This window comes from Poecilia reticulata, chromosome 3, assembly GCF_904066995.2.
Source record: "Poecilia reticulata chromosome 3, P_reticulata-male-v2, whole genome shotgun sequence".
NCBI classification, from domain to species: domain Eukaryota; kingdom Metazoa; phylum Chordata; class Actinopteri; order Cyprinodontiformes; family Poeciliidae; genus Poecilia; species Poecilia reticulata.
In genome coordinates this window covers 3,091,473-3,105,624 of record NC_088832.1, presented here as the reverse complement: position 1 = coordinate 3,105,624, position 14,152 = coordinate 3,091,473, and the positions used below count along the sequence as shown (strand labels likewise).

Sequence of the window (14,152 nt, the reverse complement as noted above, 5' to 3'; positions counted from 1 at the left end):
CAATCAGATGCTTGAGCCTTCTCAACTGGCTTCTCTTGACATAGAAAAGCAGCAGCTATATTCCGAGTCCCTCCAGATGACAATAAGTCAAATAAAATCTAATCTATGTATAAAGCTTGCTGTTTTCAATGGACCCCAACAATAGCATTAGCACCAAGCTCATGTCTTCTCTGTGTAAGCTAAGCTCTGTTTGCAAGGAATGCAAATGGGCTTGATACACGGGGAGTGATCAACAACCGTGAAAGACGAAGATTTTCTACCACTCTGGGTGAAACCAACAGATGGGATGGGATGACGACAACCTTCTGTGCTGCGTTGCTTTTCCATGTGTACTGTCAACATGTACGAGCTTGTAATCTCACACGCATGAGGAAATGAATGGGGAGAGTACTTACAGCACTTTAAAGAGAGGAAGCAGGCTGGTTACTAGAAAAATGGTCATTATTTGCATGCCTTCACTCACGAAGGATCGTTAGGTCACATGAGGTGGGGAAGTCCTTCTTAAAGATAATTTTAATTCCTCTTCAGTCTGGGCTTCAATAAACAGGCAATGTTTATACACAAAGAGACAGATGTCAGTATTATTAGTAGAAGACAGAGGATGCAACTTGTAACAAGGGTTGAAGTCCAGATGTCATAAATATAGTTGATATCTATCATGGGCAAGACAAGACAGCAATAATACTGGGACTTAAAGTCAGGAACTAGTGCAGGGAACCTAGCCGGAAAAGCTATGATTTTGACATGACGGCATGAATTACAATGACAATCTAAATGATCACACTGTGCTACTTTGGAACATTGTATAGGTATAGCCCGCACCAGGATGCAGATCTCTTCAAACCCAGAGTTCCTGCAATCATCAGTCATTTTATAGCCTACAAAAACCAGGATCATGGAGCCTGGCTGAGAGGAGGAGATGTGTGGCTCGATGGCTGCCAGTGAGTACAATACATGAAAATTCTAATTGATTATTATTCTGACCAAATGAATGCATGTTTGTCTGAAGTAATTCTACAAAAGATGTATTTAAATCAATGTACGAGCGTATGTATACATATGCTTAATGTATCTGTGTTACATAGTGGTCTATGCAGTGTTGTGGTGAAGACCACCTAGCCCGAGACCAAGACAAGACCAGCGCCGCGCTCTACATGATATAAAATGTGAAATATGATCAAAATTACTTCTCAAATTGTTCTGAAAGATCCATATTCCCAAAAACACAGATATTAAATACTTATTACATTTAACCAATGTTAAATTTAACAAACTCTTTGTTCTGCTTAGCTTCCATCTCTGTGCTACGATCTGCGGTGGTCTCGTGCCATCCCTAAAAAGATAACGCCCTGGGTGTTTACCCATGTTGCTCATGTCAGAAACCATCTGCACCATTAAACATAGCAACTGAGGCAAAACCCTGACGGTCAACTATGAACACTGACCAAGGAGCAAGAAGTAGATACTTGTATGCCAGTAGTTCCCAAACTTTTTGTCCTGAGCCCCCCAGTGGTTCCCAAACATTTTCTGCCCCCCCCCTACAAATAGCTGTGTGGTTGAACGATGTATTTTTGAGGGGGGGGGTCGACTTTTTGGGGGGCAAAATGAATCTATGTAGCTGAACATAGACAACAACTTAGCCTATGAGCTACTTGTTAACAAGCTTAAGGTGCTGTATTGATATTAGGGAGCTAGTCATCTTTTAGCTAACTTTACCTGCATCAAGCAGCTTCACTAAACAGTCTGTTAGTTTGGGGGAAAACTGTGAAAAGTTCTTTGCGTTTTACTGGTTTTCTGCCATGATTCTAACACACCTGAGCAGCTCTGCACAGCAGCAGCAGGTCTCCTTCACTGCCGCACAGGTGCACAGCGCTCATGTTGTGTTTAAAGACGGCTCGGAAAAACAGATTACCACGGATTAAATAGTTTTAACTTCTGATAAAAGTGACAGAGGACACAGATAGGGTTAGTGTGGAAGACCCTACTGTATCAAATTGACAGAGGAATAACAGAGACTTGGCCATTCAAAGGTAAAAACCCAGCACATACAGCGTTCATGTTTTTTTGTTTTTCTTTTTCATCCAGACGGCTTCCCGTGCCCCCCCTGCAATGGCAGGGGCGGCATTGCCCCCCCTACAGTGTCGCTGTGGGGCGCGCCCCCTACCACAGTTTGGAACCTCTGATGTATGCTATTCTGACAGCGTATGGTAATCTGATAGGCTCTCAGTGACACTCCAGTCCTATCCAATAATAAAGACCCGTGCAGAAGAATCGTTCTGCTCCTGAATGTCGCATCACTACATTGCAGACTTTTGGACACATTGTTGTCTCAGATATGCGACAAGTCAGTCAACATCTCTGCACAATAATTCAGAGAAGTGAGTGTCAACTTTTTTCATCACAATGCTTATGTGTCTCTGTACAGCTAGCTTTGCTAACATCACGTCAACAGAGCTTACCATTCTTTGAGATACTTTTCTAAGTGATGAAAAAAGTTGGACTTAGTCCCCACCGACTGTGAAAGCGAAGAGCTGCTGAGTTAGCTGTGGCCATCGGATTTCTGATGATTTATGCAGCTTTATTGACTATTGACTGACTATTAGACAGATCTTCTGCCCCTGAGAGGAAACCACTGCATGTCTTGGAGCACCTCGTATGAGTCAAAGGTGGGGAGGAGGACGGGGAGTAACAGAAACACGTAATTGCTTGGTTTTTAATTGGTGCGTTTTGCATCCACTGAAAACAAAGATGTTAACAAATAAACTGGACAGTATGCTGTACATTTAGTGATATTTTCAGTTGCAGTCTCGACTGGTCTTGAAATAAAATGCCGAGTCCTCAGCGCCCGAGACCGAGACAAGACCGAGACCATCAAAAAAGCAAAGCTAGCTGTATAGAGACACATAAGCATTGTGATGAAAAAAAGTTGTCCCTCTCTGCACTTATTATTGTGTGGAGGTGTTGACTGACTTGTAGCATATATGGGACAACGCTGTGTCCAAAAGTCTGCAATGTAGTGATGTGACATTCAGGAACAGTCCGATTCTTCTGAATGGCTCTTTACTTAGAAAATGGGACTGGAGTGTCTCTGAGAGCCGTTCTTTGTTCTTGTAATGCTTTGGGTACACTGCAGTAGAAGCTATCATTATTTTATTTAATCATGTACATTGATTTTTTTTAATTAACAATTAAATAAAACACAAGAATGAGAGTACGCAGAGCATGCTCCTTGCTCTATGATTGTTTTCGTTCAAAGTGGCAGCTGTAATGTCTGCCATGGTGTCAGACTACCTGGCTTCATGTAGCCAGAGAGAGGGTGAGAACAGTCACTGTGAGCTCCTTGTGCTTGGTTACTTCTTGCTTGTTGCTCCTTGGTCAGTGAGTGTTCATAGTTGAGTATTATTTACCGTCAGGGCTTTGCCTCAATTGCTATGTTTAATGGTGCAGACAGTGATGGTTTCTGACATGAGCAATATGGGCAAACACCCAGGGTGTTATCTTTTTAGGGATGGCACGAGACCTATGCGGATTGTAGCACAAAGATGGAAGCACTTAATTTTAATATTGGTAAAATTTATCAAGTATTTAATATCTAGGTGTTTTTATGGGAATATGGATATTTCAGATCAATTTGAGAAGTAATTTTGATCATATTTCACATTTTATCATATCATGTAGAGCACGGTGCTGATCTTGGTCTTGATTCGGTCTCGACTTCCCTCGGTCTTGGTCTCGACTTGGTCTCGACTTGGTCTCGAACCTTAAAAGTTTTGGTCTTGTCTCGGTCTTGATACGCTCTGGTCTTGGTCTTGGTCTCGGGTTAGGTGGTCTTGACCACAATACTGTTGATAGCTACCGACAGCTAGCGGGGAAGCGCATTGTCACTCATGGGAGACATAAACTGTCGATTGCGGAGTCCCATAAGTGGGGTAGTGGGCTTGCGGGAGTCGTTAATGACTCTACTTAGCATACAAATAGCCTAGCATATGCAAAGGTGCTTCAGCAGAACAATGTGGATTCTTCTTCTTTTTGTAAGGCTGTTGGCCAACAACTTTTAGGTGCTTTACCGCCACCTTCCAGGTTGGTGTATGGATCAGACGCTTATAATCTCCCTATAATACCCGTTCTTCTAAGAAAATTAAAAATACTACAAAAAACTACATCCCCTGACGATCTCTGAAACAACACTCTAATATCTAACTTATTTTTATTTTTACTTGACTTTCTAAGTCAGTGGTCCCCAAACTACGGCCCGCGGGCCGGATTCGGCCCGCCTCCACATTTGGTCCGGCCCCCTGAACAATACCAGAGAGCATTCAGATTTTTTTTCATTTCCCGTATTTTCTGGACTATGTGGATTTTTCTTCAACAACCAGGGGGCTCTTTAGCAGGAAGTGAATCAATGGAAGTCTCGGTTACTTGCGCGCCAACACTGAGCCCACAAGCAGCAAAATGAGTAAGAAACAGATCAGATGTCTTTGGAAAGTTTCTTTGCAAAGGGGAAAAGGCCCAGAGAAGAGACAGGAGGATGGATTTATCCCGGACCGGTAGGTGAGTCCCACATTACAAGCCGCTCTGCGTAACATGCGGCGACCGGCTGCTAATGAGGCAATGAAGCTTCAAGCTGCTTTAACATGTAGAGACCAAGCAGGCTGTGGATATAAGCAACACTTCGGGTGTCATCGTCTCCCATCACTCCCAGATGGGACCGTCTCGTTGCAGAGAAACGAGCTCAGGGCTCCGTTAGTCATTATCATGAGTTAAAATTTTCATGTAAGTAAAATTTTAGTTTTTGTGGCACTTCTGTTATTTTCAAGGGATATATAAACGTTACCAAACCAACCACAGTCAGAGAGCGTTTGGGCAGTGGTCGAGAGGAGATGAGTAGAGCTTGTGAGTCTTAAGTCTGGTTTAGACGGCAATATTTAAGAATTGTCTCCTCTGTGGTCACAGATTCTCCAAACCTCTGTGACCACAGAGCTGATAAAAGTCCAACAGGTTTGATTGGTTCGTGTGTCCAAGGCAGGAGCAACACGAACCGATTCCAGTCACAAACATCCCGATTCCAGAGAATAATCCAGTAAAACCCCCAACATAGCGGGAATTTAGAATAAGCAAACACGGATGAAGATGTAGAAACAATAGTGATAGTTTGTGGAGTCATTTTAAGAGATAAAAGATGTAACAAAAAGAAAAGGCGGTGAATAAAAGACGACGGGAGCAGCCGCTCTATTTGCTGCACTATGATTTGGAGGTGAATATGTTTTTTTTATAGTTAAAATTTTTAACTGAATAAACATAATAATGACCTTTAGATTTAATGATAAACATTCCACATATCTCTGATATCCACTGGGCTGTGCGATATGTCAGCTGTTTGATATTCCCCTCTGCTCTGACGTCACCGCGCTTTCTGATTGGCTGCCTGTCACATTCAGAAGGTCGTATTCTCTTCCCTGGTCAGGGAAAACCCCACAGGCTGTGATAAAAGGGCCAAGACAATTCAAATTGGGCATATTCAGTATTTAGTGGGAACACCAACATGCAGAAACCTTATCTGACGGTCCACCCTCCCCCTCACCACCGGGCCGCAGCATAATCTCCACATCTTGACCGTTGACCAGGTTGGGGACCACTGATTTAGCACATGCTAGTAGCAACACAAAGGATCAGCGTTTTACTGTTACAGTTACCGTTTGGAAACGACCGTAATCAGTTCAGTTAAATCTAATCTGGGCAACTTTTTCTTTTTCAACCGTAATAAATGTAATATTCAATTGACCTGTTATTACTCTTAATGTTGGGTGTGTCCCCCTCTGCTGCTGCTGCATTGTTGTGGAAAACCTGGAGCGGCACGTTTTTATGTGTATGTTTTCTGGTTTAAAAAAAAAACAACAAAAAAAACTTTGGGGTTGTCCCAGAAAGGGTTATTTGATTGTGCTTTCTGGAAAACAATACATTTTTACATTTAGGCTCTCCTGCAATCGTCACACTTTTTCTGTTACAAACTGACTCCGGCCCCCAGCAGAGAAGGAAAAAGTTATGTGGCCCACAGGAAAAAGTTTGGGGACCCCTGCTCTAAGTAATACCTCTCTTTCCCATACATATTTGTTGCATTCTAAAAAAATATGTTGTACTGTTTCTAATTTTCCACAATAATTACAACAACCTGTCTTGTGTTGATTAATTATTTTAAGAGTACTATTTAATTCTGTATGTCCAAATCTTTTTTTTCTTTTCTTCATTTTATTTTTTCACTGTTTCCACACAAAATACGACATAAATGCTTGTCCTCTTCTGGACCATCTGGCAGTGTTTTTTTGTCCAAACATTATCCAACATTGTGCGTTCAGGACAGGCCCAACGTCTCTCCTGTAGTACTTGCGGTCTCCACCTCACCAGCGTCCATCCTGACTCCGCCTCATAGCTGCTGCCATCCTGCCAGACAATATAAATGAAAAATAGGAGTATGACATTTTTTATAAGTGTCTTGCTTTATTATTAAATTGATAAAATATTGTTTAATACAGCAGTATTAATACTGTATATTAATTAAATAAAATTGTCTAATTTGTTCATCCCTAACATTTAATTTTCTGTACTTGTAACTAACCTGTAACAATAATAGCTCACAGTCAACCTGGAAAAAAAAAAAACGAAAATCTGAAATTATATTCATTTTAATAACAAAGCAGAAGTTCCACAAAGACACTCATGGAAAGAATGTCTATACTCCTGTTTTTAGTTTATGTATTCATATGCAGTCACTTTAATAGATGAACTCTCACTTTGTCCAGTCATTTATAGCTTTAGTGTCCAAATTAGTGACAGGATTTGGCTACTTTATCACACACAGAAAGACATATACTTGAAACATTCAAGGAATTGTGACATCCCTAAATTCAATAAATCTGACCTGCTTCTTTCTTGACCAACATCTGGATGACTGGCAGTAGGTCCTGGACGCAGCTGGAAAACATTTTTGTCCATCCATCCATCCATCCATCCATCCATCCATCCATCCATCCATCCATCCATCCATCCATCCATCCATCCATCCATCCATCCATCCATCCATCCATCCATCCATCCATCCATCCATCCATCCATCCATCCATCCATCCATCCGTTTTCTTCCGCTTATCCGGGGTCGGGTCGCGGGGGCAGCAGCTTCAGAAGGGAGGCCCAGACTTCCCTCTCCCCAACCACTTCTTCCAGCTCCTCCGGGGGAATCCCAAGGCGTTCCCAGGCCAGCCGAGAGACATAGTCCCTCCAGCGTGTCCTGGGTCTTCCCCGAGGCCTCCTCCTGGTGGGACGTGCCCGGAACACCTCACCAGGGAGGCGTTCAGGAGGCATCCTGACCAATTGTTTAAAAATCATAATATCTCTGAAGAAAATAAGAACCAAATAACTTCCTATTTCACTCCCAAAAAATATATACATTTCATGATTATGTATAAAGTTTTCCCTTTCTGCAAAAGAAATTCAAAATAAATAATGATGTGTTTTTTGACTGAGATTTTGATTTTGTCAATTGCGACTTCATTACTGTTTTAGAAAAAACATTTCAAAAGTGGATATTACACAAGAAATCTATATTATGGTGCAATCCTCTGGCTAAGGTATACTCACAAATACTGCTTTCTAAAAGTCACCTCCATCTATAAAGTGGAATAATTTTATTTAAGAGTGCTTAAATGTTGCAACAAAACAAAAAATCTTTCTACTAATATGTATAAGGATTTCAAAACTTTAAGATCTGAAATTTGTCTTGCATTTGTAACATCTTGTTTGACTTTCCTCACAGTTTATGACTTCTTTTATATTTCTCCTTTCTTCTGCTCAGTTTATCATATCAAACTTTTGCCCTGTCATGCTATTTTCTTTGAGTTCTCTACAAAGACTGGAAAATTCCCATAAGTCTGCCTGAGTAGTGATTTGTGGGTAACACACTTTGCCAAATTCCGTAAAAATGCAAACTTCGTGGAAATAGAACCCAAAATGGGTGGATGTGGTAATGTGGGAGGGACACACTATGACCTCTAACCCTTCAACATGGACGTGCATTTGAAGGACACAAGGAGGACTGAGGGTGGGAGTATTGGGACAGGACCAAACTCCTTTTCTCGTCTCCTTCCTTGCTGGTTTCTCTTCCTGTTCTGCCTCGTGTTCGTTCCCTTTGCGTCGCCTTGATGTTTTTCCACTTGGGTTTATGGCTTGTGTTCTGCCCTGGCCCCTTGTGGTCTTTTTAAAAGTTTTTTGTTAATCATCTTCATTAAATCTACACCATCTACTGAACACCTCTGCTACTCTGCATTTGGGTGACAATTATGTTTTGTTTGGGATGTAAATAATTTAGTTTTGACTTCTGCCTACTCCTCTTTAACTGTTTTGCATATCTGGTTTTATTTTTGTTGTGTAATCATACAATTACAATCCTAAAGGTCATTTCCTTTTTTAAACTTATAATAAAGCTTTTGAGCTTTTTGTTCATCTTTGTCGTTTCTTTAGATTTGCTGACAATGGCATTGGTCTCACTCTTGCCAGGTAAGACTTTCAATATATTTTATCATTCTTTCTCTCCCTTTGCTTTCTTTATGCACTGAGAAATGGAGGCAGTTAATACAGTATTAAAAGTTTCTCAATAGAATAGTGGACTTTCCAAATCCTCTGATTTCCATAAAGCGCTGAGGATTTGGTCTGTGTTGAGGTGGATTGTATTTTTTTTTCCATTGTTTTCTTTTAATACCAGCAATCACTGAGTAGAATAATTTAACATTGCAGTAAATATTATAACTATTAACATAAACAAAAAATATTGAACAGTCATTTAAGAAGTACTGAAGTACTTCTTAAAGTACTTCAGTACTTCTTAAATGACTGAAGTATATGCCTTGAATATGTATGCATATTTGACAGAATGTTAAGGAAAAAAAACTTCCTCCTTGTTCATCTTCTATTTTTGTTTACACTGTACATTAATACTGGATATCTGTATTTATTTTACTTGTTCTACTGTAACTTAGCACTTTTTTGCTATAATTAGCCATTTTTCAGACTCCTCTTTCTTAAAGAAATAGACAAGCAACAAACCTCAGAACTTTGTGTCTTTGAACAAGTCAGTGACGCATGAAAGCGTTTCACTTGCAGCACCGCCCTGAATGAGAAACACGTGCTGCTTCCTAGGATATGCAGTTAGTCGTACAGTGTCACAACCATGCAAAGAACAGGAAATCAGAAAGTGGACAAACACTTTTTCATGAATGTATTGACTTTCTTTTTGATCCTAAAATAGTTCAGTCTTTTGCCTTTTAAACATGCAGCAGTAGAGAAGTTTAAGACTGAGATGTTTTGTCCTTGTATAGTAGATGAGATGCTTTCATGTATGTTTTACCTCAGGTGTCAGGCTTTTTATCTCTGAAGTGAATGTCTTGGGAGATTTGAACACAGAAATGTTGATTCATCATGGATTATTTCACTTTTTCATAGTGGAGGAACATTTCCAGATGATGATGGTTCTCATCAGCAGGTGAAGAACTCTCTCTTTGTTGGTGAAAGTGATAATCGTGGGATGCTTCTTCCAGATAACAACATATGGGGCCCAGGAGGTTCTGATTTCTCCAGTAGGACACTGCCACGTGGAATGTAGGTGGCTTTTCAAGGCTCTTTAATTCACTCTGTTCTTTTTAAGGCTGAAGAGCATCAGTGCAGCAGTGGTTCTTAACCTGGGTTCGATCGAACCCCAGGGGTTCGGTGAGTCAGTCTCAGGGGTTCAGCGGAGCCTCTGCCGCGGAGGTAAAGACACACTTGTGTAAAGTCGTGATGACGCCCCGCTTTGCCATCACTTGCTTCAGAGGATCACGTTACATTGCTTAGCCAATCAGAGAATCACGTTACATTGCTTAGCCAATCAGAGGATCACGTTACATTGCTTAGCCAATCAGAGGATCACGTTACATTGCTTAGCCAATCAGAGGATCACGTTACATTGCTTAGCCAATCAGAGGATCACGTTACATTGCTTAGCCAATCAGAGGATCACGTTACATTGTTTAGCCAATCAGAGGATCACGTTACATTGCTTAGCCAATCAGAGGATCACGTTACATTGCTGAGCCAATCAGAGGATCACGTTACATTGCTTAGCCAATCAGAGCTGTGGAGGAGCCCTGATTGAAGGAGCTCCACTCTCAGCATGGACTTGAACTTGTATCTTTATTTACTACAGCAAAGCTCACAGTTTTTACCAAATTCTGTAGCTTTCGGTGTTCTTCTAAATCTGCTCCTTAGTCGCATCTTTTCGGGGTTGCTACTGCCTCTAGTGGCGTGGGGGTGGTAACACAACTAATATAATTACATTACTAAATCAGAATACCGCAAAGTCTTTATTAAATAAATTAAATAATCTAAACAAGACCTTAAAGTGGTTCCAGTTTCTCTCGTTGGCCAACCTGTTAAAACTGGCAAATTTTAAATACCTTGGGTCGTACCTGGACAGTCAGCTCAACTGTGCTGAAAACTGACTATATTTTGAAGAACTGTTCTCAGAGACTCTACCTTTTAAGAAGAATTAATAATCTTGGATTTGACCCAATGTCTTGAATTTGGGAAAAAAAACCAGTTCAGTGAATGCGCATATGAATCTGAAGGGTTCGGTACCTCAAAAAAGGTTAAGAACCACTGGACTACACCAAGTTGCAGTGCCACAAAGTCTAAAAAATAATGCTTTATGGTCACTGTGAAACTGTAAACTATCATGACGCTTCAGTCTGTTGTGCAATGGGCTGATAAATTAAATAAATTGCTTTTATATTAAGTGTTCAACTTAGCTATATTCATGCAAGTACATAATGATAAAACTGTGACAACTATCCTGTAAACAAGGTCACAAATTCTGTTCATGAACTGCTAAAGAGATGATTTGTATGGCTTTCTTTCTCTGTAGAGATTTTCCTATTCGAGGCATGCAGATCTATGATGGTCCAGTCAATGTTCAGAACTGTACATTTCGAAAATTTGCAGCATTGCATGGACGACACACCAGTGCCTTTGGGTTCAGACTCAACAACTCGTGGCAGAGCTGCCCAAAGAATTACGTCACCAACATCACCTTTGACCAAGTTCCTGTAAGTTAGCAGTCACTGGGGAAATTTATGCTTTTTCAATTTTGCATAAATTAGTTTATTTTTGTCAAGAAAATTCATTGCACTAAAATACCCAAGTTTGATCATGTCAAACATGTTTAAACGTGTTTAAAAAGAATTGCACTAAACTTAGTGCAATTCTTTTCCATTACATTGTAATCCAACATGTTTAATTGCATATTTGCGGATGTACCTTATTTTTCAAACTAACACCATTTACTTACTTTTAATATAAATCCAATTCATTCTCATTATAATCAAACTGTGAATAATGTCAAGTCATTTATTTTAATAGCACATTTTCAATAAGACACATTCTCCCCTTTGTGTCAACATTATACTTTTCCTACAGTTCTCATGAAAACCTGTCACTTTCTGTGATCCCTATCATCACTACATCATCCCTCCTCTCAGTCTTCTGGTTTTCTCCCCACAGCATTTAAATCTGCTGCCATTACTCTCATTATGAAGAAACCATGTCTTGACCCTTCAAACTAAAATAATCTCATCCAAGATCTAACCTATCCTTCATTTCCAAAGTTCTTAATTACATTTTCTCCAATCAAATAATAGCTTGCATGAAGAGTTTTGGGCTGCACAGTGGTGCAGCTGTTGCCTTGCAGCAAGAAGGTTCTGGGTTCGATTCCCGGTCTTTCAGCATGGAGTCTCCATGTTCTCCCTGTACATGGTGGGTTTTCTCCAGGTACTCCAGTTTCCTCCCACAGTCCAGAAACATGACTGTCAGGTTAATTGGTTTCTCTAAATTGTCCCTAGGTGTGTGTGTGTGTGCATGGTTGTGTGTCTCTGTGTTGCCCTGCGACAGACTGGCGACCTGTCCAGGGTGACCCGCCTCTCGCCCGGAACATTGGCTGGAGAGGCAGCAGCAACCCTCCTGACCCCACTGAGGGACAAGGGTGAAAGAAAATGGATGAAGAGTTTCATTTCAATTTCCAACCCCATCAGAGCACAGAAGCTGCCCCAGGTCACAAATGACCACCTTATTGCTGCTGACTATGGTCTCTTAATGTGAGTACGACGGAAGGCACGATCTTGGAGCGAGAACCGACCACATCGCCTGGCACGGCGTGGTCAGCATGATGATGATTATTGATCATGCCAGACTCAGATTTACCTCCACAGGTATTTCTGATCCTCCTCTAGGCTGATTCAAATCTTACCTGTCTGGCTGCACTCAGTTCATTCAGCTTCAGTCTTTTCACTCTATCATTATTGTTCAACAATCACGTGTTTGTCATGTGGCAAGTTGTGTCATTGACTTTAAAATGCTTTCTCTCACCCCTCCAATTAAGATTTGTTGAGGAAGATTTGAAGTCACAGTATATTTTTGGAAATCTCTGGCTTTATCTTCCTCTTTTGGATCCCAGGTCGTCCCTGTAGCCACAGAGAAAAAACAACAATGAGTGTTGACGTCACAGAATTGTAGAGTTTAATCCAATAGAAGACAACGTATGAAATTACAACAGAATCTGCAGAACAACAGAGACATGCATTCATTTACCTGAGACCAAAGGGAAAAAAGAAGAAGGAAAGAAAGAAAAGCAAAGACGTCTTTGGAGAATTGCAAGAGCAAATCTGATTTATTACGTCTGTGTAGAAAGTTTTATAGTAAAGGCGTATTCTTGTCTTTAATTTATTCAAATAAGGCGTATCTTTGCTCATCCAACCAGGAGCTGTCTCTGACCCTCTCTACAGCCATTTGCCCCCTTTGTCTAAATAAAGCGGAAGCAGAGCTTCTCCTGAAGTTTTACGGCTTTTCACGGATCTGTGTGAAAAGCTGGAACTTTTCCAGATTGTTTTCCCAGACAGACAAAGGGCAGATCAAACCATCTTAGCAAGCAATCTGCTGTAACTACAGGTAAAATAAAGGTCAATAGGCCAGAATAATTTCTTAATTTTAAAACTATAATCAGTCCATTTCAATCAAGTCATGTTGTTTTAAAACTAGCATATTCTAAATGTACTTTCTTAACAGATTCCCATATCAATAAATGGGGATTGAACAATGTCATGACCAGGCCTAATACTAAGAAATGTAATCGGCTTATTGAACTCGTGAGAGGAAGTGATGTAATTATGGCACGAGGTTTGGATAATGACATTAGCAGCCAAGTTCTGAGCCAAGTGGAACTTGATTAGGGATTTATTGGGAGAACAAAAAGAAGCAAATTCTAGTTATCAATCTGGGTGTCTCAATGCTGTGAACAAGGGCGGGAGAAGGATGAGAGACAGACGGTGACTTTATTACAGAGGTGGAAATAAACAGATTTCCTCTAGAGAAGGAAATCCTGCAGTCCGGCAGTGTCCCACTGTGTTTTAACACAAATGTTAACAGGAAATGAATAAAATTACAAGGTTATTGACTACAGCAACAGTAGACTAAAGACAGCATTTGGATGCGACGCTGAGCACGTGCACTGAGCTTCTCTGGATGACCAACACAAGATCTGTTCTGAGTGGACCCAGTAAAAAATGCTGGATGATCTTGGCCATTGTGCTGCAGCTCAGTTTCAGGGTGTTGACAACCCTCTTGTAGCCTTGGCCATCTTCATGTAGCACAATTTATCTTTTAAGATCCTCAGAGAGACTTTCAGTGACCAATATGAGACGGTGTGAGAACTGTACTACAAAACTGAACACCTCTGCTCCCTGTACACACCTTCGACCTAGTAACACTAACTAGTCACATGACATTTTGGAGGGAAAATGACAAGCAGTGCTTAGTTTGGACATTTAGGGGTGTACTCAATTTTGTTGCCGGTGGTTTAGACTTTAATGGCTGTATACAGAGTTATTGTGAGGGAAAAATAAATGTACTGTTATATAAGCTGCACACAGACTTTGATACTTTTCATTGTATCAAAGTGTCATTTTGTCAGTGTCAACGTTTGACAACAATAATTAAAACTTCTCAATTTTTCATATTGTCTACATGGCTACTGCATTAATATATTAATGAGCTTCTCCAAGCTGTAGTTGGCGATAAGCTG

The 14,152-nt window shown here is 40.6% G+C and overlaps 1 protein-coding gene and 1 long non-coding RNA gene across 21 annotated transcripts in view; one reads left to right on the top strand and one right to left on the bottom strand.

Moving 5' to 3' along the window:
• Window positions 1-14,152, top strand: part of cemip (cell migration inducing hyaluronidase 1) — a 226,456-nt gene that overhangs the window by 187,692 nt on the left and 24,612 nt on the right. For 18 of the 20 annotated variants that reach the window (XM_017303981.2, XM_017303974.2, XM_081604930.1 and 15 more), the window contains 4 exons: window positions 810-941; window positions 8,512-8,547; window positions 9,490-9,645; window positions 10,946-11,126. In XM_017303981.2, the coding sequence (XP_017159470.1) occupies window positions 810-941; window positions 8,512-8,547; window positions 9,490-9,645; window positions 10,946-11,126 (505 nt within the window). The remainder of the gene's footprint in view (window positions 1-809; window positions 942-8,511; window positions 8,548-9,489; window positions 9,646-10,945; window positions 11,127-14,152) is intronic. The other 2 variants (XM_081604931.1, XM_017303973.2) reach the window with 1 other exon arrangement.
• On the bottom strand, window positions 6,197-6,995 carry LOC145551048 (uncharacterized). Its single transcript, XR_014086814.1, has 3 exons — window positions 6,917-6,995; window positions 6,614-6,640; window positions 6,197-6,438 (listed from the first exon to the last, which is right to left on the bottom strand). It is a non-coding gene; the product is annotated as an uncharacterized LOC145551048 (long non-coding RNA).